The sequence below is a fragment of the Oreochromis niloticus genome, linkage group LG18 (genome assembly GCF_001858045.2).
Source record: "Oreochromis niloticus isolate F11D_XX linkage group LG18, O_niloticus_UMD_NMBU, whole genome shotgun sequence".
NCBI classification, from domain to species: domain Eukaryota; kingdom Metazoa; phylum Chordata; class Actinopteri; order Cichliformes; family Cichlidae; genus Oreochromis; species Oreochromis niloticus.
Genome location: NC_031982.2, coordinates 18,487,944 through 18,513,166, shown reverse-complemented (window position 1 = coordinate 18,513,166; position 25,223 = coordinate 18,487,944). Strand labels below are relative to the sequence as shown.

Below are 25,223 nucleotides of genomic sequence, written 5' to 3'. Positions count from 1 at the left end.
CGAAAGTAGAGCCGCTTCAGAGAAGTGACAAGAGGTGTGTTAGGGTTGAAGGGGACGGGAGCCTGACAGTCAGCACCCAGGGATAAAAAGCCAAAAAGTGTCTTTTAATATCGCAAAAAGGGAGAAAAGCGCCTGAGCAGTAAGAGAAGCCGCAGCAGGATTATCGCGCTGCAGAGCTGTCACACCTGAGGCATATCTCTAAAAGAAAAAAAAGTTTATTTTCTCTCTAAAACCCACGTGGGACAAGTCAGCAGGGTTCATGTGTGACATATACAGCCTGGACTCGCACTGCGTGTCTCCACAATGCAACATGAGCTGGTCCTTGGAGCCTGCTAACTTTTACGAGAGCACCAAGCTGGGGGGCCCGCAGCAGGGGGTCTGCAAGCCGGGCAACAGGAGCGACGGCCCGGCGGAGGACGGCACCATGGTGGAGCTGAGCACCACCCCCGCCATGTACGACGACGAGAGCGCCATCGACTTCAGCCAGTACATCGAGTCCATGACAGCCGTGCCAAACTTGGAGCTGTGCAACGATGAGCTTTTCCTCGACCTGTTTAACACCGTAAAGCAGGAGAAGGCGGAATTCTACAACATGCAAAGCTCCGGTCTGCCCGGCGGCATGCAGCAGCTGTCAAACGCCTACACAGCAGAGAGGAAGACGGACGGCGCGCTGGGGAAGAGCACCTTCAGCGCACCCATCAAGCAAGAGTCCGACTGGAGTGACAGCGACATGTCTTCATCCCTGCCTTCCCAGATCGAGACCTGCGCGCAGACCTCCGTCAGCCTCCCCACGGGGCAACCGACCCCGCCGACCACCCCGGAGCCAGTCTCCGCCGTCAGCTCGGCCAAATCCTCGCCGCGTAAGCTGGGCAGGGAAAAGGGGAAGAAGTCGGTGGACAGGTTCAGCATGGAGTACCGACAGAGGCGAGAGAGGAATAACATTGCAGTGAGGAAAAGCAGGGACAAAGCCAAAAGGCGCAACATGGAGATGCAGCAGAAGCTGATTGAACTGAGCGCCGAGAACGACAGGCTTCACAAAACCATCGAGCAGCTAACCAGAGAACTCACCGGCCTCAGAGAGTTCTTCAAGCAGATGCCCAGCTCCAGCTTTGCGGGGTCCACGAGTGTTGAGAGCCGGTGACAAATTCTGGAACTGCTTTGAACTGAACTTTCAAGAGACATACCTCAACAGACACTTGTGTTTTTTTGTTTTTCTTACCATCTGTACCAGATGTATTAAGCTTACCATAATGGCACTGGAAAATATGATGCTGCCATATTTTTGTGGGATTTTTCCTCTGTATTAAATTATTTTACCACTGCATTTATGTGTTGTTATACCTGATATGGTACTTTTTTTTTTATAATTCCAAACTTTCTATAAGAGCCAGAGCATGATCTTTTATATAGTTTGTATGAAACCTTGAAAAGTGTGTTTTTATGTAATCTGTAATAAAAACATTGCTGGAAAAATTACAGAACTGCCTGGTCTGTGGGTAATCTTTGCATGTCATGATTTATGCTTGAGGAAACTGACACAAGAAGTGCAACAGGAAACAGAAAGTAAGGTCAGCAAAAATGAGCCTTTTATTGACACAAAGTGAGTTAATCTTAAACACAGACACAGAAAGGATGAAAAAGTTTTTTAAAAACAACATTTAAAGCCAGAAATCTGAAGTTAATGAACCCACGTGGGCTCCTTTTGACAGCCTGCATGCCACTGCTCTACCCTTGGGCTGTCAACCCCTGGCTGGTTAGATCACATATCATTAACACAAACAGGACCTTGTCTCTTCACAGCCCGTTCCCTTCAGCACAGCCTCAAGCTGTCAGGGGAGGCCTTCAGAGGGAGAGAGGGAGGGAGGGAGGAGGATAAGCTGGCTCGGACCGAGGCCCAGCGTGCAGATCCTTGGAGCCAGCTGAAGCCTGAGGATTGATCTCATTAGTTCCTCGCCCTGACGGCCTCAGAGGCAGATTTCTTCCAGGCCCATCCACAGGGCAGGCTTCCTAGTGATGACTCGGACGTAAACGGGGATGGGGCCCACCTCTTTTCCCAACACGGCCTCCACATCGTATCCTGGGAACTGAAACAGCGAGGTTAAATCACTTGGCAGTGTTTGAGCATTCAGAAAGCAATCACCACTTAAAATAGCTCCCTCCTATATCTCCCATACATCAAAAAAAAAAAAAAAGTTTTACAGGAATATGCAAGCATCCTTAAGCACCCTGACCTCTGCACTCTGGGTCAGCAGCAATTCTGGTGATCTAAGTCTGAAAGCGCACGCTGCATTTGCTTAGTTAAAAATAGCTCCAACAGCACCAGTGGGTTCTTGAGGCTAGTAAAAGCCAAAAAATGCACACAAAAAACAGATAATCAGGCCGGGAAAAACAGTGTGCCAATATTTTGGAAACTAATTACCTCAAACATATCAATGAACAGCACGTTTTTTTGTTTTGTTTTTTTCGACTCAGCAGAGAAAACTTAAATAATGCTGACTCATGACATATTGACAAAAGATCAATGCGCTCTTCAGATGAGCTCAGAGTTATGTAACAGCTTGATAAGCACACCTACCTCACCCCCTTCCAGCTCTGCGGCATTCAGGATGGTCATGATCGTCCTCTGCTGCAGCTGATTTTAAAAAAAAAAAGAAGACGTGGATGCAGTAATGACTTTTTAATCATCACCTCAGTGCAGTAAATCCAAAACCAATGCTACACCAGCGCACTGTGCCCTCTGCTTAGTGACAGCTCCCAAGGGTTAACGTATCAGCCGTTCGATAAGAACAACTCTGATAACTTTATCAGTTTGGCTCGCTTAGCTTTCTGATTGCAAAGTCACACACCAGCTTTTCCACAATAAAATATCTTTATGCAGATGTGCTCAGCCTTTAAATGTGCAGAATGTGGTTTTTATCTTTACGAGTCTCGCTGTAAAAGAAGGCCAAGGCAGCGCGGGATGATCCACTGTCCTCAAGGACGGACGCCTGATCTATTCTGAATTCTGTTATTTAATAAACACAATTTTTAAAAAAGGCTTTTCTGCTTAAAGCAGCAGCTCAGCACCTAAAACATCCACTCATTTACCTTCTTATCGCTGTCACACCTGTGTAGTCAATATGAGGCTAGGCTAGATTAACTTTTCATTTGTTTGTGCAGTGCAAATAGCTACCCGTCTCTGTCCAAAGGACCTTTCTGATTGTATTTTGTGCACGTGTAGCTCAGTTTTTCTGTACTTTGAAGGTCCCGTTAAGGGTGGGCATTGCAAAGTAGCTTGGGCTACAAATGCTGCGGTTTGTGGCCTGGTTCAGGAGACTAATTAAGACTTTATATCTGATGATCTGCTGTTCAGAGAATAAGAGAAGTCACTAAAGAGGATATCTACATTACCATTTTAATCTTACGTGTGTCATTAGGCAGACTTGGACAAAAAGTGACACCAATTTTCACATTTTAAAAAAAAGTGTTTCTGCGATAAGTGGTCATAAATGTTTCTAATTTCTAATCTGGCAATCGGATGAGGAAGTGCTTTCAGTATCAGATTTAATATGACTGCTGTTGTAGCTCTGTTGCTTTCATAGCATTAAAGCAATATAACAGACAAAAATTTGAGGAAGTGGCTGTCTTATGGTGGGCAACAACAACTGCTGACTGCTACAGAGGGACTTTTCTGTTGGGGGACTAAATTTCTTCTTTATAAAAGACCTTATATGACAGATATTGTCCAGAAAGTTACTGTCCCAACCCAAAAGAACAGTAGCACATCATTCCCTGTAAAATATTGAATTGTATTTTCAAATCTCAGGTTTGTGTGGACTGAACACACCATCAATCTGTCAAGATCAGTGGCCTGGTAAGTGGATTCACTTACAGCTCAACCTCCTTGAAACTAGGGAGAACTGATGGTTGCCTGGTGACTGCATTACTTTTTTTTTTTTCCTGTTGTAGACCGATTTCAAGTGGTTGCAGCCAACTACTCCTTGGCCATTGCATGCAATTCATTTGTGGTAATACGATCATTAACTATGATAAACAACTGAAAAATGCAAATCTGTTGATCTCTATGTGCACAGAAACTCACATTAACTACTTAAAACTAAGTAGTAGTACTAAATATTTACAAATAACTGACTGTAAAATGACATGAGTGCTTGTTAACCTGTTATAAAATAAGATAACCAGAGTACAACCAGTTGGCAACCAGCTGAGTCAAGTCCCCAACTGCAAAGAAGATGAGTTGCAGACAAATTGCGTTCATTGATGTGCACCAACTCAAATTTATTGCAACATGCTGGCAGTCAGTGTTTATAATTATTAGCAATTATTAGCAAACCTTCCCCAAACTGTGTGGGAGTGACTGCAGTCAGTGCGAGTCAAAATGCGATTGTTTTGAGACAGGTTGCCTCCCACCAGGACATCTGTGCAATCGCCTCACAGTCGAAAGGTTGCTGGTATTGCAATATGCATTGGTGAGCTCAACTGGTTGTATTCTCGTTATATCCTTTTATGGCAGGATTACCACGCACCTTTATTATTTTGCAGTTGGTTATGAGCTTCTGGCTGAACTCTGAATCGAAGCATTTGAGGTTAATCGCCATATTACCACAAAGAAAGTGCATGCAGTGGCCAACTTGATCATATTAAGTTGCAAACTCACAGCAGACTGAATCGGTCTTATTGTTGTTTTATTACCATCTTGAAGAACAAAAACTGCTTTGAAGAAGAAGGCAACTGACTGCGAGTGCTTGCACACCTATCACTGTTTTCCCTTGTGTGACTGTAGCATTAGTTCAGAGCCAGGCTGATGCTAAGCTAACTGTCTTCAGGTTGTTCTGTCATGCATGAGTGGTAGTGATCTTCTTATCGAACGGGGCAAAGAAGTACAGTGCTTAACAAATTCATTAGACCACCTGTCACAAAAACAAGAAAACGCCAGTGTTTTTGGAAATCTGTCAGAAACTTGGAGCCGGCACAGTGGACTTTTCTGAGAAGTCAAAAAATTAATCAGGCTGTGTTGATTAACCATCACAGAAACATAATATGTGAAGTAGTAATAACCAATATATTTTTTAAATATTACACTATTCTCTTAAGTACAGCCCTGAAACACTTGAATTTTTGAAAGCCTGCAATGCTGTTCTCACCTTCACCTTCATGGTGCAGTTACTTAATGAAGAAGAAGTCAGGAAGACTTCCAGCTGGATCTTTGTGTGCGGCTTATCCACGGCAGACTTACAAGAAACACAGTGGAACTTCTGACTGCAGAAAAACACAAATATAATGTGATACTTCTGCCAGGATGACAAACATGAAGCTAGTTTGCTAAATTGTGAGGACCTACGGCCTTTCAGCTGACAGCTCTAAGTTGTCACTTCCACAAAGATTACAGGCAGGCCACGAGTACGCCGTGCTCTCATCCACACTGACAACCACGCCTGCAGACAGAAACAAAACCATTAGAAATGATGGGGGGGGGGACATTCGTGCATGCTGCACAGCTCTGCAAGACTTTAGTTTCTGTTTTTAACCGTTTCTTTTTCATTTCTTGATATTTTTAGCCAAAGGAACAGCGATAAATGTTCGACGCACAAGTTTGAAAATGTGTGCATGCTTGTGACAGGGTGTAAGAGATAAACACATCCCTTTCAATTTTTATCTGAGATTGTCATGATAAATGCAGCAAAGACGCACTCCCTGCCTAAACATCATCACACTTGACAACCACAGTTGCAGCCCCACAACTTTGTATCCTTACACAGGATACTGAATTCAAACCTGATAATAACTTCTTGTACTTTCCATTTTGGGCCTCTTTTTTTTTTTCCACTGGTGATTTCCAGAAGGTGTGAGTGCAAGACACAAGCTTGTTTTATTTTGGTTCAGCCATCTGACCAAACATGTAGAGCAACAGAGGCCAGAACACAGTGTGATATTTGCCCTCCATGCTGACATGAAATCAGCAGATGTAGATTATTATCTGCTTGAAGCAGCTCTATAATACACCACATTTACATAATTGGAGAAAAACAAACAAAGAAAGCTTCAAAGAAAAGATGTTTAACCAAAGTAAGTGAGGTTGGTGGCAGTAAATTAAATTAGTTGATATACACTTTAATTAGAACTCACACGAGTAGTTTATGATTTATGTTTCAGATGTGGCAGCTGGTGGCGATCATAACTGGTGTTAGCAAACATTATAAATCCCTAAAAGCAACAAGACTGCTTGTGTGCACAAAAAACAACTGAGGGAAAATGCCAATGTTCCCTCAAACTGTAACTCATCGTCACCAGAAGTTTAAAGCTTCGGGGGAGGCAGGCGGTTTAGTGAAAAAATGGGAATGGACAAGAATCCAGTCATTTTTCATGTTTTTGGTTACAAAAAAGTCCTTTACAATCGCAACCTGAGGACAGTGAATAACAAACAGAGTGCAATCCCCTGCATCCACATCAAAGCCTCTTGTTGCGCTGTAAACACACACTTGACATGTTCTGCAGGAATCGAGCTAAATGGAAAAGCACAGGATCGAGTGAAAGGCAGAAGCAGACCTGTGAGAGTGCAGAGGGAGTTGGGTGTGGTCTCCAGACTCAGTGGATCCAGTCTCGCAGGCTGGGGCAGGGTCTTCGCCTGGGGCTCAGGCAACGACTGTAAAAGTAATTCTGGCCTGTTTGTGGACTCGAGGCAACCATCGGAGCACACCTGAACAACTGACTGCTCCGCGCAGAGAAGGACACCTGGAGGTGCAAATGCCAAAAATGAAATATCACCATGAAAGAACGAGTCCTAGTCTTAAAACTGCAACTGTGGTAAAGATGTAGAAACTAACAAGTAGAAACTGCCAAGGGAAAACAGGAAGCACTGCATGCTTCTGATGGCTGATTTTACAGGTGGGCTTCAGCTGGCCATGCAGAAGTACAAAAAAACAAAATATAATGTATTGCAAGTACAGTTAGGTTCATAAGTTTTAAACCTTTCCTCTGTTCACCACCAAAAAGGCTTTTAAATCAAATGCAATGTGATGTAATTAAAGGGCAGCCTTTCAGTTTTAATACGAGGGGTTAACCAAATGCATTGGAATAACTGGTCAGGAATTGCAGCCATTTTTATACTTCGTCCCCCTTAAAGTCTCAAAATTAATTAGACTATTGGTTGACAAGCAGTTTTGTGGCATTTTTGACATTAGGTGAGTCCCATTTTCTAATTTTTCCACAACAAATACAAGCAGATAAAAGAGTTTTGATGATGTGACTGATAATAGAAGTAACAGGATGAACTCTGATGTTTACACAACTATACTCTCTGCTCAGATTCATAGAAGGATAATGACCCAGAGCAAACTGTAAAAGCAACCCTAAGCGTTTCTCAAGCCATCACCTGATCTCAACCCAATAAAATATGCTGTTCAGTTATAAAACTGAACGCAGAGAGACCCACAAACGAGCAGCAACTGAAGGCGGCTGCATTAAACCCCGAATAGAGCAAATGAAGAAACACAAAAGTCAAAGGTCTATGGGTCCATAGTTTCTAGACTTCAGGAAGTCACTACAAAGGATTTTCAACCAAGTATTAAAACAACTCTGATATTTAAAATTGTGCTAGTTTGTAACAATTGACTTTGAGGCTATGAACATGGGGTACTATGAATAAAAAAATGACTGTAATTTTGAAACAGTTATGGAAATCCCCTTAAATTAAAGCCGAATGTTTGCACTTTGATCACATCTTGATTAGGTGAAATTAAAAAAAATAATTTAAAAAAGTGTCACAGTGTGAAACTTATGGACATATCTGTAAAACCACTGAAAACTAGTGACTAACTTCTGCAAAGAAATGAAGAAAAACACTTTTTTAAGTATAATTCTTGCAGCTCAAACCCCGGCAGCCTCATCTCGTCACATTTCCCATACCAGCTGTGAATCATGCTGACTTTGGCCAAATTCTGGAAAAGAGGACTCCCTCTGGGAGCAACTAGTCTGAGCCCTCTGGAGCTTTCCAACAAATGTGACTCTTACAATAATAAAATGTATTTTTTTTTATGTCTGATTGCACATAAACACAGAGTATCTGTTTGTCCCAGAGTGACCACTAGATGCTTTCAGAAAGGTGAGCTTGTGCACATCCGGTGTTGAGAGATCAACAATGTGTGAAATTCACCTGTATTTTGATCCTATGAATCTGCCACTAGGACAAATAGTATGTAAGGAATCATTTCCATATTTTTATTCTTGGGCTCTACTCGAGTATCTCTGCAGTTAAAAGCGGTGTGTGCTTGTGTGACCGTTACTTTAAGCTGTTTCCAACAACACTGCCTCACACATGGAAACAAACCAGTGTGTGCAGATGAACTGATAGACATTAAGTCAGCCAACAAGTTGTCCAATAAAAAAAAACATAACAAAAAAATAACAAAAAAAAAATCATAAAAACATCTGGAAAGATTCAGGAAGCTCACACTTTTTGTAACGGCATACAACTGTTTGTGCAACTTTTTCCCACACAAGAGAAGGAGAGTGCAAAACTAAGTACAGAGCTACAACAACCACAGTGATGGGAACTGTGCCTGATTGAAATTTAAAACAAAATCCTTAAACTACAATTTTGAGGTACTTACACTTTCCTAGTTAAAGCTTCAAATGTCTGTGTGCTGTTATCAGTTTCACCAGAAACATTTCACCTTTAAACTTCTCACCTGCTTTAACCCTTCTATTTATCCACTGCTTTAATCACAGCGCTCAGGTCCTCAGACCAAACTCATGTTTGCAGTCGTTAGGCCTGATGGCTGTGCCCTGCAGTAGGTGGGGCAGCCTATGAAGATAGGTTGCCCCACCTACTGCCTTCCTGGCACCTCCATCCTCAACATCCTTTATCCAATATTTCCATCTGTACAAACCTGTACAAACCATCTCAGCCCTGCTTCTCTAACTTTTTCTCCAAACAACTTTTTTCTAAGCCGAGTTGTCATTTTTATTCCCATCCACTGGTCACTGTGCATGTGTATACATCTGTATGTGTACTTGTATATACAGTCATCTGTGTAGAGGTGTATATGTATATATTGTTGTTTTACATGTCTGAAATGAAAGGTTATCAACATCATCTGCCCTAAAAAAGATATTCATATAGCAGCTGCTTTGATGTATGACCTTTGTTGGGAACTACTGAATACCACCTCAAACAGTCATACAGCAGTTTAACAGTGTAATATATCAGAAAATTAGTCACCATAGATGTTTTACTTTATACCTACCAGTGCTACAACACTCTAAGTTTATTAAGCTGATGATCCCAGTTTTGATTTCTTCATGAACACAGTTTTAAATGCAGCTCTTTTGCTTTCCCTCCCTGTCAGAGTGACTTTTGCACACATGAGGCCACTGTTAATGCTCGAATGGTTTACATAAAGCTCTACCGTGTTCTTTGATGGCATCTCTGAACGACAGGCGACAGACGGCGGGAGAATTTAGTGTTTTGAGGACGGAGGAAGTGAGCATACAGGAAGTGTTCACACACAGAGGCACAGTGCGCCTGCACGGCCTCTCTGACTGCTCCTCCTGTAGACTCGGGTCGGTGAGCACCAACCAAACCTCACCCTGGCCTACATCAGTGTTCTGCAGAAGAAACAGAGACAAAGACAATAAAGAACACAGGCAGGGAATTACGTGGAAACCCAAATGACCTAGAAAGAGGACAATTAAAGGAAACATGACACAACAAGAGCTTACAAAGCAGAAATCAGATGGTATTCATCACTTCTGTAGAAGAATTGCCTGAAAAGAGCTATGAAAAGAGGAATCAATCAACAAACAATGCTGCTGAAGGAGAGCAAGAACACTAAAAAGTTAAATATCTGTGTTTCAGTGGTGTGAGTGCATGGCAAAGTCCACCACTTTGATCTGAGCTGTTATCTCATCTTGGTCAAAGTTTAAAGGTTTCACCAATCAATGGTGAAGAACAGCGAGGCCTCGCACAGGCTGTCATAGACCGGGTGATATGAACTCTGCTGTCTACGTCAGAGCTTATCAGCATGTTAGTTCAAATGATCTCAACAGGAAGACTGCGGCGCTCCAGAGGGCAGAGTGTTTGCTCTGTTCTTTAACAGAGGTTCAATTAAATCGCTCTTTTTGTGGCATGACAATAAAGATACAAGTACCTGCATTCTCTTGTATAAAACGGTGGCAATAAAAGTGCAGCGGCAGGTTTTTGTCTCGCTCTGAAAAAGAAAAGGTTCAAATCAACCTGCTGAAGATAACTTATCTCAATCTGCTGAAAATTTCTGCGTGAGTGCTCTGAGAAACCGTTCACCTGCAGTATGTCTCGTAAGGTACGTTGTGCAGGGTGAAGGTAAAGCAGGGAAGCGGTCTGATCCTCGGTGGGCTCCACTGAGCTCTCCTGGCCTGACAGCAGGTAGCAGAAACTCGGAGCTGGAGCCAAAGGTCGGCTTTCCTGTGGACACAGGACACGGCTAAGTCACAGAGCGTTCTCAGCAGGCTACTGTCTTCACACGGCCCTGAGAGCTCTACACTCTGAGACCAAAGGAGATGAATGAAAACACATTTCGGAAATTGGCAGTGTGGATTTCTCTTTTTGACGTTTTCAACATTTCATGGTTTCATCTAATTTAATTAAGCTGCTCTACGCTGACTTCCCCTCTGTTAAAATGATCCATTTGACTCTTCAGCAATGCTACATTCCTGTTTTATTGCAAGAAAAAGCTGGAAATGAGAGACAACTGCAAACTCAAAGTGGTTCCAGAGCTCTGTGAACCACCGCCCACATCTCAAATTTGATATGTGATTCAGGCAGGTCAGGTGGTGTGTTCAATAATGACCAAGCAGAGTTTAGTCAGTGGGTGGGGTTAAGAAGGGTGATTTTATCTGTGCTAAAAGTGCTTCGAGCAAGGATGAAACAAATGCAGTTAAACAAGTTGCTGTTGATTCGAAGAAATAAAGAACTGTGACTCTTAAAAGTCTTTCTGTTATTTTCTTTTGTTTTGTTGGGACAAACTTTTCACCGAAATCTCTACCGCAGGTTTCACCTATGCTGGAAGAAAACATCAGCTGCTTGCTGCCGACTTGATCGCATCTCTGAATGAGCGAGCATGAATAGGAAAGAGGCAAAGTTCAAAGTTCAGTTTGGTTATCAGGATGTCAACTAAATTCAGTTTATATAAAAGCAGTTTAATTCCTGTTGCGTTTCAGTTGTCACAGTTTTCGGGGATTTCTTTTTGTGTTGTATAACAATGCAAACTGAATATATGTGTATTTAATTAGGGCTGCAACAGTAGCTGAATTCCTTCATTATTAGTTTGTGGTTTTACTTGACTCGAAACGTAAGCACGGTCAGTCCACATCCTGTTGTTTCTGCTTTATTGGAGGGAAATGTTTCATCTAATTTCTGATCACCTAATTTTAAAAAAAAAAGGATTGTACTTGGAAATAAAACATTGCAAAATAAACAAAAAATGGTTTAGAAATTATTTTACTACAGTGCTAATGATTTTGTTTGGGATCTGAATAAAAAATAATAATAATAAAAAACATTTCAATCACAAATTTTAAATGCTGCCTTGGGGCATTTTACAGGCTTAACAACTGATCAGCTGAATACAAAACTATCAGCAGGTTAAATCTGGTTTCAGCTCCTGTTATAGGCCTCCGCTGAATTATCTCTACGGTGAGGACTTACACTTGGCATACTAAGTGAGTCTCCATGATCCTTGAGAGGCATCGCTGGGGGCCACAGGCTGTCTATCAAGCTGAAAAGCCTGGAGCTCCTGGGAGTGAGACAAAAGAGAGAGAGAGAGATGCATGCTCAATCATCCAGGTAATCAACAAAAAGTTGGTTCTGTTCATGTGGATGTTGTGTTTTCAGTGGGAGAAATGTTTTGTCACTCATCCAAGTGACTTCTTTGGTCTCAGCTGAATGCAAGTTTCTTAAGGGTTTATAAGGTTGCTGAACACTAAGACCAGATGAACGGAATCAACTTTTTGGGAGAGAGAAAATGTGAAAAGGGGGGCACAGAGGGGGAGGGGAGGGGGGGTAGGAGGTGAAACTAGTGAATAAGTGAGATGGAGAGCTTTCACAGCCAGTTTCACTTCCACTGAAACGGTTTTCTGCTAAAACAGAGCTTGTCCTAACAGTACCTAGAATTAACAGTGAGCATGCTCGGGCTGGCAGAGAGGAGAACTACGCTGAAACTGCTTCTTACCGGCAGGTTAAAGGCTGGGAAACATTCACACCCTATGCAAATTATGATATCACTGTGGCACAAAAATAACAAGGTTTGGAAAACCAATTACAAGTGACATGAATTGTCTGTGACTATAAGCCCTGATGACTGACATTTGCCATTTCTCACCGCAGTCTTAATCACCCGAATGACTGACTGGAGCAGGATCAAACTGGATGTGCTTTTATGATGTTTAAGTGACGTCAAACTCCAAGTAAGGACTCAATAATTACAAACGGGGGAACAACAGCAAGTTGCAACTCCAGCATATCGCGTCAATCTCCCGCTCTTTTGTCTCTCTTCTAAGAAGCCCCTTCTGAGTTCTGCTCAGGTGAGAACTGCCAACTTGTTCATGTGTGAGCTGTCATATCACCCAGTGGTTAACAACCTGTTAGTCAGCCTCTAATCACAGAGTTTCTTTGTGTGGAACTGGTTCTGCAGCCCAGTCGAGTCCAGTGAGGACTGCTCAAGGATGAGTAATGACAAGCTAACAGGTCTCATTCAGGACGCGGTGATTTTAATGCTGCCTTTGAATACTTAGTTTAACAAAAGTTAAGCACACACGTCTGAATGCAACGAGTGGCAATGGCCGCCGCAGTCTGTGGTTAGTGATACTTCAATCTCTTTTGTTAGTGGGTGATGACTAATCATTACACAGTTTCTATTTCATTTTGTTGGCAAATGTCCTCAAAAAAGAAAAAAAGAAAAAAAAAAAAAAACTACGATCAATCAATCATTCCCTTAATGACAACCCACACAGCTCACGTGCCAGGCTGATACTGTAATAGAATAGTTCAACCATTGTTCGGTGACAATGACTTACTGACACTCACATAGCTGTCTCTAAAATAACATCAAGTTAGCCTGGACTATGATAAAGACAGGAGGAAATCTGATAACCTAAAACAACTAAAAGACACCTAAAACACGATGACATACAGCTACATGTAGGCTGATATTTAACTTACAGACACGAGAGTTGTGTTAAACGTCTCGTGTAACAACTGGCAAGACAGCAAAAAAGATTTTTTAGCTGAAAAGCGAGCTGCAGATTTAACTGATCTCCATCAAATTCAGATATTTCTGGTTTGGCCAAAAAAAACGATCAAACCAAGATCTGCCACATAACTGGTATATGACACTATGAAGTAACTATAACCAAGTGAGCGTGAGTTTAGGTTCAAATACAAATACAAAAAAATAGTTCTCTATTTTTCAGCAGCAGTGACTTCTTGCAGTCTTGTTATCTCAGAGGTGTTAATTAGTTTGCTTTAATGTGGATTTATGGTCTGTCTGAATGTTAGGCTTTTGGTTCTGGGTGTCCAAATCAATCCCACTTCAACTTTTCACATCTTTAAGACGCACTATGAACAGACATGGGTGGAGAGCATGTTTTGTTGTGAGAGACTGTAAATTCCTTTTTAGGGAATCTAATACACTAAAAGTATCACTCCATGATTCATAGTTCAAAACAATCCCTATTCATCTCATTCTGGGTCTTGGGCAGACCTTCAGGTCATTCACTATCTGAAACATGCTGTTTTAGTTCCCTTCCCTCAGTTTTTAAGCCAACTGCTTAAGCCTGCTTCTCGCAAACAGAAGGTTTGAACAGCATTTGGGTGGGGCTGTGTTCCTGAGAAGACCATATTAGGCATATCCACCCTTACTGACATCACACAGAGCAAAGAGTTAAACAAACTGTCTGAAGCTGAGTCTGATCCACCTCATTACTCGTACATACTCTGACCACGATTAATATGAGCAGCCACCATCGCAACAAATGACAAAAATAATAAGGGAACACATAATACGTCCACATTACGGTATGATTTCTAGGATATGCTTAGAAGTCCAGTAGTCACAATTTCTCTGAAACACATGCCTGATTTAACTCAACCCCACGTGTTTTGCCACTTGAGCTAATAAGATGGTCAGTGTGCACCTCTGAAGATAGCCCATCCATCAGAGTCTCGCCACAGACACCCTCTGGAGAAATTATAGGCTGCGATGGCACTGAAAATACCAAGGATGTAAACATACCCCCAGTTGGTGTCTAAATGTACCCATGTCAGTTCTTCTAACTGCTTCTAATCTGGGATCTTGACTATGGAAACTCACGAGGAAAAGCGAGTACGCACCTCAGTATCACTTTACATGTAAACACAGTCACACTGCTGGCAGAACAACATAATCTGGTTCATAGCCATAGCACTGCCAGTTCTCACTGTATTGTAAATGTGGTCGTTAAAGCTTTTAAAAATCAGGACATTCAAAGATAAGCATACTGGAGAGTCACTGAGGCTCATTTGTGTGTGATGGCATAGCATGAGGCTCCATGACTCTACAGCACATAAGGTCCCCAGGCTACTTCACAAGCAGTTCTTAAAAGGACATGTCTATCACAAGCATCCACCCAGGGCAGTTTGTCCCTGATGGCTAAAGACTAAGAAGATAACCTGTGAAGCAAGATTGGTATCAGTTGTAGCATGAACTTCCCCCAATTTCTGGGAACTGAAATTTCGATAAAAAGGCAAAGAGGACTTTGTGCGTGCGTTTGTGCTCTTTTTAAATGCGCTATTATTGTGTATCCTGTTAAAACCGAATGACAGCACAGGTGGTGAGGGCGAAGAAAGGGGAACGGAGACTCTGGATTACATAGTTCTTAATGCAGCGTGATTATGCGATTAGAACTGTATAATATTACAAGATTACAAAGAGAAGCGGAAGATGTGGGCTTCACCTTTCTCGTGTGACCCGCTGTATCACTTTAATGCCTCTCAGCATGCAGGTCTTGCCCTGCCACATCTGGCAGTACCGGCTGAGGTCATCCTCACTGGGCAGGAGGTGCAGCTGGACCACACTGAACATCCCGTAGCTGTCCTGGACAAGCACACACAACCTGGGAAAAGTTAAGTCATTAACTATTAACATATTAAGTAAATCACTTTTTTTTTTAAAGTTGTGAATCTCCTTCTATAACCGTGAAGATACGTATTTAATAGACATGCCTAATGCATTTCCTTCCTCGTAAGTGCTAAGCTTATTTTAAGACTCCTTTTTTGACTGAATAGAGTAAAAAGAAATCCAAGGTTCATCATCTATCTTAAACAAGCCCTTCTGGCTTCTCTCCCGTTAAACTTGCTTTCTTCTGATTGGTTGACCACCACAGACAGAAGGTTTGAACTGTAGGGTAGTGCTAACAGAGCTGTGTCCTGAGATGAACATTTAGGTGATGTCTGCTTTAGGTGACTTCATACAGGGCCAAGAGGAGAAAAAACAGAGCAGTCTGGAGCCTACGCTTGTGGGCTTATTTCACAAATGCTGACCTCACTTTTTCATTTGAAACTGGATATGTTAAATATTAGCATGTGCCATTGTAACAGATACATAAACAATGTGGTATAAGGAGGATAAGTGCATTTGACTCATGTCATTGCTCAGAGATTTATAGAAAACTATAAATATTTGTTCACAACACCCTCTGAGAGGAGGAAGTGAAGTACACCTGACAGCTTACATCAAATGACGGTATAATTTCAGGACCTCCTAAGAAGTCACTTTTCATTAAGTTCAGTCATTCACCTCTAGCTGGCCACAGATGCCTACAACAGGTTTTTCTTCCATTTCTAACTGTTGCTGATATCGAGAGAATCACTGACAGGCCTTCGGGACCCAGCGTGAAGCAAATTTTTCTGCCTAGTTTACAAATTTTATCACACATACCTGCCATGAATTTGCATGAATTTGCGTCTCTGCAGACTTTGAATGTAACCACAGTTTAGTTTCATCTGCATTTAGCATGAACAGACCAGAATATTTATAAACAGACTATATGGCCATGATATATATGCTAGAAGCCGTTTATTTAAACTGCTTTCCGCAGCATGTTGGTGTGTTTTTTTGGGGACACCGTTCACCACCTTCCAAACTCCAGATATATTTAAGATTTATATTTAAGATGTGTCTTTAAAAAGGTGAAGAGTACACACAAAACCAGAACCCACTTAAACAGCGTTGCTATTTTGCACCTCAAAACTTCACGCAATATCCTTTTAATGTATGTTTACACGTTATAAAGATGGATTTATCAAAAGAAGCAGATAATTACAAGCATTTTCCACCAAATACTTGTCAGGGTTCGTTATTCTGTAAGACTTCACAATCACAGGATCATTTTCATTTTTGGGTTGATTGTAAATGCAAATTAGCTGATCAATAAATAATTTCGAAATAAATGGTTTAGCACAAGTGTTTGTGTTGAAAATACAGTATAAGTGTAATATGATTTTCTTATTCCCCTTTCAAAGAAATAATATTTTTATTTGCAGTAATGAAACATTCCTGTCACACAGTACACCCATGTAGTTCAGGCTTAGTCTTGACATTTATGACTGTTAATGCTGGTGGCTGGTTTGACAGGCTGCCGCTGACACAGATGACCTTTGGCATACAAAGTTATGAGGCAGTGAACTGCTGTGTATGCCTGCACTCTACTGCTCCCATTGAGTGAAGAGCTTGAACTGCTACAGGCTCCACTATCTCTCCCAGTCAAGCCCAGACACAGCCCTGTACCAGCCCTGAGAGTAAACAGTAGAGTTTATATCCCCTGGTTAGACAAGCAACGGCCAGAGAAGAAGAAGAGAAGGAGGAGGAGGAGGAGGAGGAAGAAAAACAAGGGAAAAGGGAGGACTGTCCATAATGCATGTGGATGCATGTGCATACAACAGACAGAGGAAAGTTTTGAGACTGTTTTTAACCGACTGATTGGGCCTACGAATGTTTTCTGTTGCTATACTTGGGTTCTGTCTGTGTTTGTTTTGAAGGACCTGGAAATAGATATCTAAATATCATTCCAGACATGACTTTCGGTGGTATAAGCCAAAGATTTAACCAAGATTATTTTCAGTTGTTTGCTTAATCTAAAATCCCAAATCAGACATATACAACACTTTGTTAAATTAACAAGTTATTTTTGACACACCAGACCGAGACAAATGCTGCCCTTGCTGGGTTTTTTTGCTTACGAAGCTGTAAACACAAGTGCAGAAGTTCATCCTGTATAGCACAGTAAATGGACCCCTGCCCAGTTTATACATGATGTTTATCAGAGAAAGGAACAGCCAGCAAGTCAAATACAAAACTTTAAAATTCTTCCAAAACACAGTAATATTCCTTTTGTTTAAAAAACACACATATATATATATATATATACACATATACATATACATATATATTTATTGACTACAGCTGGAGGAAGCATGGACTACATTACTAACACTATAACTTGATTAACCTGTTTTCTTTTGTTTTTTTGATATACAGCCACACCTCTTCTGAACCTTGTTTTCAGTCCTACTGCCACAGGTGTATCAAATCCAGCACTTAGCCATGCAGTCTGCCTTTACAAACATTTGTAGAAGAATGGGTCGTTTTAAAGAGCTCTCTAAATTTGAGTGTGGTGCTGCAAGTCTGTTTGTGATATTTCTTCCCTCCTAGATACTCCACCCTCAGCTATAACTGATATTATTGTAAAGTGCAATCATTTGCACCTTTTCAAATTGTGAAGTGGAAGCGTTTAGGCAAGTCAGCCACAAAGTGTTACACCACATAAAGTCACAGAGCAGAGTTACAACGTGCATAATATAGAACAGACTCCCACATGAATCCCCACTATAGTGAAGCGTTTTATGCGGCCTAGTGGTCCTAGGAGGTATGTTGCCAGGGTCAAGCTGGTAGGATTTCCAAATGCCTGTTGTTTTAAGTTATAGGCGGGCAAGGTGATTTTATGGAGTTAAAAGAAACAAAACAATGGATCGTGGTACCTTGCCCAATCCAGGAGCCAGGCCCAGGACAAAGGCACGCAGGAGAGTGTCTGGTGGTCGGGTCACAGGGGCCACCCGTTCTGTAGACCTAGACCTTCCCAATCTCCGGTCACTCCATTGTCCTACTGAGCAACTTCACCTCTGACATGCCCAATGATACTATAACCCTTAGGGGTGTGGTTGGATGTGACACTGCAAGATCTGAGGGTAGCATGTTTAAAACTGAACTTCCAGTGCTTAAACCAGTCTTCGGGTGTTTTCACACCTCTGGTGTTCAGTCAGTTTAAATCATACCCTTGATGCACTTTGTTTGTGCAGATGTGAACACGGTAATTGTATTCTGGTACAGACCAAAACAACTGCACCGAAACAACTTTGGAGGAAGTGGTCTTGATGTAGTTCCAAATGAACTCCAGAGTGATTCAATTATGATGTGAACAGGACCCGACCTCTATGCAAACCAACTACCAATTGGTTGCAAGTTTGACCCAATAACCTTCCCGTAGACACCTATGCTTTATATTCCGGGATGCGGCAAGGTACTATAAATGTGCAAAGGTCTGTACGGGCAAGCAGCTAGCAGTAAAATGAAGGTAAATTCTCCAGTACACAGTACCCAGAACACAGCACCTTCGTGCTGTATATACTTTTGATGCTCCCACCCCAGACACATCTGGCCAATAAGTGGACTGAACATTCTCATGTAGTTTGTAGAGACACATTTTGGTTCGCTTGGAGTTCACTTGGCTTTTCCTCTGCGTGAAAACAAACCAAACCACGGGGAAAAAAATAACTAACCAAAGAAAATGAACCATAGGTTTGAAAACACCATCAGAGAGGAAAAAAAGGGCTATGCTTCTTACTGCTAGTGGGGAAAAAAACTGTTACTTTGTTGGTTTTGGACTTCATTGTTCAGAATGGTCCCAGAGGACGACGGGAAGAATAGGTGATGTCTTCGGTGGGTGTGATCCATTATGATACAAATGGCTTTCAGTTGCAGTGGCCTAGTGTGACTATTACCAAAGGAGTGTAGAGTTCCACTGATAACACTTTCTGCCTCCCTCACCACCTGTTGCAGGTCCTCTCAGTGAACCACACCATACAGCAGTAGGACAGAAGGCTCTCCAGTGCTGACTAACAGAAGTCGGTCAGCATGTGATAAAGGAGGTAAAAGTTATTGCTGACTCAATAACATCAGCATAAACTTTGCACTGGGGACTTTGTGGCATGGGTTTCCATGGCAAAGCAGCTCCTGTAGGTGTAATGTGTAGGTGGTCTCATATGTGCCTAACATATTGTGTATTTTGATCAACCAATAGACTAAACCTCGAATCAGAGTCATAGAAAACAGAGCAAAGCAGCAAATCTTCTTATTCAAGTATGTGAAACCACAAACTGCGAGGTATTTTAGATAAATGGCCGACTTATCAGTCATTCGCTTGAATACGGGATGAAGTGTTTTTTATGATAAAACAAAAACTTGACTGTTAAACATCTCATTAGCACTTAGGAATTCTTTCTCTAACAACTAATAAATGGCTTGCTTGATTATATCATTTACATATGTTAGTAATGCAACTGGCTCAACTTTAAACGTGTTTAATATCTCGAGAAAACAGACTGGCTGTATTTTTTGCTTGTTTGTTTGTTGGTTGGTTGACAAATCCCATGAACAGTGCAAAAGTAACAATGCTTTTCTGTTTGTCCAGACCTGACCAAGCCTGGTATTTCCTGCTGGAGGTGTTCATATTTCACTGAGGATCCAAATGATTTCATCAATCAAAAAAAAAAAAAAAAAAAAAAAAAATGGAGGGGGATTATTTTCTTAAAGGACAGAAATTGCAGTTTTCTAGACCAGGAGTAAATAAAGTTCACATTGAAGATCTTTTAGTTCATTAATACACATTTCTAATGTTCTATTCAGTATTACAGCATATTTGCTACTGATAAATACTCAATAGAACATTAGACATTAGAAATGCTAATCACAGCTAGGGAACATGTGAGGCCAGTGTAATGTTGTGATTAATATGTACTCACTAATAGTTTTGGAGATCTATAGCACAGTTTTTAATATTTTAATTTTTAAAAAAGAAAGAAATTAATAATTTAAAACCACAGTTACTAACGGCACAAAGCGTGGGTGATTAAAAAAAAAAGCTGCAGTTTATCAAAACAAGCCAGACATCAACAAATCAACATCTGACCTTTCCTAAAATATAAATACAGCTGGTAGAGTCTTGCTTGGTGTAAATACACTTTTACTTTTCGTGGAGCATGTTCAGTCTTGAAGCATGAAACTTGATAGGACACCTGACAGACTGGAGAGAAAAGGGTGACGGGACTTGTTGTGGTGCTGGCTTGTCATAAACAACCCCCTTCCCCCTCTGTCAGTCCTTTTAGCCGTTCAAAGACCTACTTCCTCACTCCCCTCACTCCCACAAAAAAAAAAAAAAAAAGAAAAAAAAAGAAGAAGAAAAAATATCCTCAGTCACTGGCCAGTTTTAGTCACAGGCCATTTTCAGGAATTTGTTTTTGTGAGTGATCACAGAATTCTCAGCAACTCAGGTTTTCTTCCAGGAAGTGCAATCCACTGGGTCTGTGCTTACACACATATAAACTCTTTCAGTCACACTGCGAACGAATGGAAGACAGCGCACATTCACATTACTTGGAAAAACACCAAGTAAAAGTCCCACACATTAAGAATACAGCAGAGAGGCCTCATTGGCGGGGGGCGGACAGGCGGGATTCCTTCCTATGCGCTGTCCACCAATCACTGCAGGCAGCGTGATAAACACGTTTGTAACAGGATCCCTGCAGCACATTGTGTTCCTGCTCAACTAAGAAAAAAAGAAGGAAAAAAAAAGAAAAAGAAAAAACAACCAGTCTCTCTTCACTTCCTGCAAACAGTTAATCTCCTTGTTTATTCCATCCCAAATTTACGGGAACTTAACATCTTCTTCAGGCATAAATATCATACTGGCCTGTCTCCCTCGTGTTTTAACACAGTGGCTAAACAACAAAAGGATCAAATAAGCGCGCTGACCAGGCGAGTGAGTCATAGAGGCCGGGGACACAACATGAGAGGTACAAACTGTCCTCATGTTTACACAGAATGAGCCCAGTGGGCTGCGAAGTAAACTACACTGCTCTCCGCAAAGCAGCCATGTATTCTGGAGAAGTAACACAAGCAACAGATTGTAGCACATGATGTCATTTCTGAGCAGCAATGCAAAGCAAAGACTCTCATAAAAACACATACAAGTGATCAAAGTGATGCAAAGCTTGCCCATGTTATCAAAAATAAATAAATAGTAATAATAACAATAAATTAAATTCAGGAATGGCTGGGCAACAAAATAAACTTTGTGTACCATGTTCACATCTGTCACAATAAAGGCGGCTGAGTCATCCTGATATTCTAAACTTAAACCCTTGTGATCGACTGCTAACCTCGGCCCCACCTTCATCCTTTCACTACAAACCCGAGGCTGCTGAATCTGGTCGAGCCAGAGAGAAACTGAGGAAAGGGTAAGAGTGTTTCCGGTCAGAGGGCAGCTCATTTGTTTACCAGCCACAGAAGCAGCATGGCAGGAGTGTCATGTTACAACCGCAGCTCATGTAGTCAGTTAGCCTGTCAGCTGACCGGGGGTCTCCTCCCCTTACCGCCGATGGTCCCTCGGGTCCCTCCGCTTGGAGAAACCGCTGCTTTTATTACTCAGCAAAAGGACAAAAACAACACGCCTGGGGAAGGCCAAGGCAACTAAAGGTCATACTTACTGGATTTGCTTCAAATGTAGCACTTACTGATTTGTTAACTACTACAAGATCACACAAACAAATCATTTCAGTAAGACTGGAAGATTTTTGATAATTTAGCATATATGAAACAACAAAAAACAAATCTTCTTGTATCTGCAGTGGAAACAAACCTGCATTTTATGTGTGGCAAATCCACAGATTCATTACTCATCCCTGGTAGTTAACCACAGCTCTACTGAGCATTCGAGCATGTTTCATTTCATTGCAACTTCACTGTTTTGGTTCAGTCTCGGCGCTCTCATCTGCGTCATTTGCTGCCGCACTCGTATGCAGCGCTACATACAAAGCAGGACATTTGGTAACTGAGGAGACAAATATTTACCTCAGGCATTGTTGGAAACAAAAACAAAGCTTGAAGGATTTTTATTTTTAATTTTTTTTATTTTATGGGTGGCTTCAAACACGTCTACAAAGAAAAGCTAGTAGACGTGAGACTCAGAGCGGCTACCACTTGGTCATGGCTGAAGGAGAGACCTGTACCTCGCTCACATGACGTACTGGTGATGCTCAGCAAAGTGGAAATGAACAATTTGGTGAATGAATCAGAATCAAACGGGAAAGAAAAGCTACTTCCCATCCTTAGTGGACAAGTGTTATGCTCCCATAATCCTGTTTACACCAAATAAACTTTAATGAGCAAATGACTCAGTCTACGGAAAGATGATCCATACTGTCAGAGGATCATAAACATGTAAAAAGTCTCGAGCCAGACCATGAAATACTTACAAAACGTAATCAGATTTATGTTCCTGGAACTTGATTTCTCCCTTTCTTCATTTACTATTTTATTGTTGGTGTCATAGCTAATCATTCACATCCAGCTACACAAAGTGATGCTGTTCCAGGTCTAAAAGGACAAAATATGTCCATATTTTTGGAGCCTGGTCGGGGTGACGTAAGTAATTACTCCTCTCATACCAGAGACCGCAGCTCACCTCCCACACAGAACGGATCATTTTTATACTTTCTTTGGAATTACTTTAACACTTCAGTTGCTTTTTTTTTTCTCAAATTCTTTCTTTGATTGAGTTTAGACAATCAAACTACTTGATTAGGTTAGAAAAGGCTAATGATTACATTGAACACAAGAACACAAAGCTGAAACTTCATCAACAAGTGCCCTTGGTATATTACAGTACAAACTCAATACAGACTTTTCAAATTAAAAGCAGTCCAGTTAATTGGCTTTTATCGTGAAATATTTGTAGTCATATCTTAAGAGTGTGAAAAAAACCCCAAAACCGAGCGAGTCTCTGAATGTAAAAATCTGTTCGATTTATGTAAAAGTGTAACTAACTGGTTATTAGCCAGCAAAATAGTTGTCTACAATGTCATAGGTGTGTGACCCTGCAGAGCCCCGGAGGGCAAACCGCCATTCAAATACACTTCACAGTAGAAGAGCCCAAGGTTGTCAGTTTCCCATCGTTTTCACAGATCACAAATATTAGAATAACAACTCGGAAGTGGAAATACAAAGACATGTGAACAAACTGTAAGTTCTGGGCCCTTACGAACCACATACAACCCTTCTGTAGCATTACAATGACTAAAAACAGCAAATATCTGCCAGAGAAACAGTTTCACAATGATTAAGATATATCCTGTAAATGATATACCTACAAAAAAAAGTAAGGACAGCTATATGCATTTTCAGGTAGGATGGGTCAGTAACGCTGCCATTTGGGAGTGAATTACAAGGGAGAAGAAATTCCTCACCTGAGCCAATTAGGTGCATTATTTATTTATTTTTCTGGCAGTTTTAGGGCTCAGTCTTATTTATCACTGAGGGCAGACAGGACCTGGAGCTTGGCAGCCGGATTACAGTTGTACTAGTCTGTCATTGTGATGAAGGAAAGTCTATCCAGAGGCTTACTCTTACCCACAGCCATGAGCTTGTGACTAAAGGGATCACACACAGGACTCAGGCCTGATTTAGACAGTGAGGAATCTTTGTAGAGCCTACGGCATAACATGCACAATTTGCCAACATCTTTGTCGGCATTGACGCTTGTGCATTATGGGTTATTTACTATGTGGTGGTGTCCCGATGACTTAGAAACAAATAAAATGCTGGAACTTTTTCCATCCTGGGTACCCATTCTTTGTTAGGGTTATTTGTTTGTGGGGCGGAGCTAAAGTTTTTTTAGTGATTTGTAGCTTGCCTCACGTCCAATGTGATATTCGCTCCAGGAATTTGCTGACATTTGTGAGTCCTAAAATTGATGCTATAATTATGATTCCTTATTATTAAGGCCATGATTGTTATTTTGTCACTGATAAATTTAAAAACTGTGTTGACAGAGGAGCCTGAAATATACAGGACAAGAGGAATCAATGATACTAATGGGGCCCATCACAACAGTCGCGGGCAGCATCGATCAATGTGTAATTACATTTCTTGGGTGCAGGACGTCAGAGAAACATGGGTTTGTGGGGTTTGTGGTTGCAACATAATAGGACATAGATTTCCTTCTGAAGGAAAAATCCCCAGTCAGAAAAGGAATCCCTGCACCTTTCTGGTGAAAAAAAGCCAGAAAACGTGGTGCAGGTATCTGACCAGGTTGTTGCCTGAATGCCTCCCTAGGGGGAAACATGGCAAACTGGGTTATACTGTGCAACTCTTCTGGCCAATGAATGCTAGAGGAAACATCTGAGACCGGGATACTGGCTATTTTACTGAAACGGCAGAGTCCATAAGCAGATTCTGAATGACTGACAGACGACACACGGTGTAACAGTTAATGTTTTTTCTTTATAAAATACAAATCGATAAAATGATTCTTAAATTATTTGCTGATTAAATGAAGCAAAACCAAATCGGCCTCATTTGCATTTTCTGCAGTACCAAGAGGAATTATGTTTTAACATGTGAAGGAAACACACTCTGGTTTCCCCTTATTAAGGTAAGAAAAAAAACTGCTACAAAGCTGCTCCACCCAGAGGAGTGCGAATGGGCAACAATTCAACTCAGACTTGCTGGTGCACGAGAGTCTGAAAACATCATGCTGTCTTTCCTGAGAATTGGCCAGAACCATTCACAGAGGGGCTGGATTCAATTAGAAATGTTTGTGTCCTTTGTCAAGCAATGCCATATGGCTGGAGACAGCGTGAGCACTTTGTGGGGCCTGCTGTGCTGTGAACAATAGCTCGACCGCTGAGACACATCGTGCCACCGAGGAGAAGCATGCAAAGCCCGAGAGCAAAGAAACTAGCATGAAATTTGAACAAAAAGAATAATCTCAATTGTGGCAGAGCTCTCACAGCAGATAAAATACGATTCATTTTTCCCAGCTGTTTCTGGCTTCAAGTGACAAACCAAAAGGCCTCCCTGGGATCCCAATTATGAGCT

The 25,223-nt window shown here is 41.5% G+C and overlaps 2 protein-coding genes and 1 long non-coding RNA gene across 6 annotated transcripts in view; 2 read left to right on the top strand and 1 right to left on the bottom strand.

Moving 5' to 3' along the window:
• Window positions 1–1,476, top strand: cebpd (CCAAT enhancer binding protein delta). Its single transcript, XM_003438106.5, has one exon. The coding sequence runs from the start codon at window positions 260–262 to the stop codon at window positions 1,139–1,141; it is 882 nt and encodes a 293-aa protein (XP_003438154.1). The 5' UTR covers window positions 1–259; the 3' UTR covers window positions 1,142–1,476.
• A 255-nt stretch (window positions 1,477–1,731) lies between these two features.
• The window catches only part of spidr (scaffold protein involved in DNA repair), a 43,300-nt gene continuing 19,808 nt past the window's right edge, over window positions 1,732–25,223 (bottom strand). For 2 of the 4 annotated variants that reach the window (XM_005476411.4, XM_025900098.1), the window contains 10 exons: window positions 14,968–15,126; window positions 11,684–11,771; window positions 10,301–10,441; window positions 10,149–10,208; window positions 9,408–9,606; window positions 6,547–6,732; window positions 5,342–5,435; window positions 5,145–5,259; window positions 2,576–2,632; window positions 1,732–2,084 (listed from right to left, as the gene is read on the bottom strand). In XM_005476411.4, coding sequence (XP_005476468.1) covers window positions 1,965–2,084; window positions 2,576–2,632; window positions 5,145–5,259; window positions 5,342–5,435; window positions 6,547–6,732; window positions 9,408–9,606; window positions 10,149–10,208; window positions 10,301–10,441; window positions 11,684–11,771; window positions 14,968–15,126 — 1,219 coding nt within the window. In that variant the 3' untranslated portion in view covers window positions 1,732–1,964. Of the gene's footprint in view, window positions 2,085–2,575; window positions 2,633–5,144; window positions 5,260–5,341; window positions 5,436–6,546; window positions 6,733–6,824; window positions 6,897–9,407; window positions 9,607–10,148; window positions 10,209–10,300; window positions 10,442–11,683; window positions 11,772–14,967; window positions 15,127–25,223 lie in introns of those variants that run through there. The other 2 variants (XM_003438107.5, XR_002057222.2) reach the window with 2 other exon arrangements.
• Window positions 15,050–25,220, top strand: LOC102079801 (uncharacterized). Its single transcript, XR_270051.4, has 3 exons — window positions 15,050–15,135; window positions 19,128–19,216; window positions 19,759–25,220. It is a non-coding gene; the product is annotated as an uncharacterized LOC102079801 (long non-coding RNA).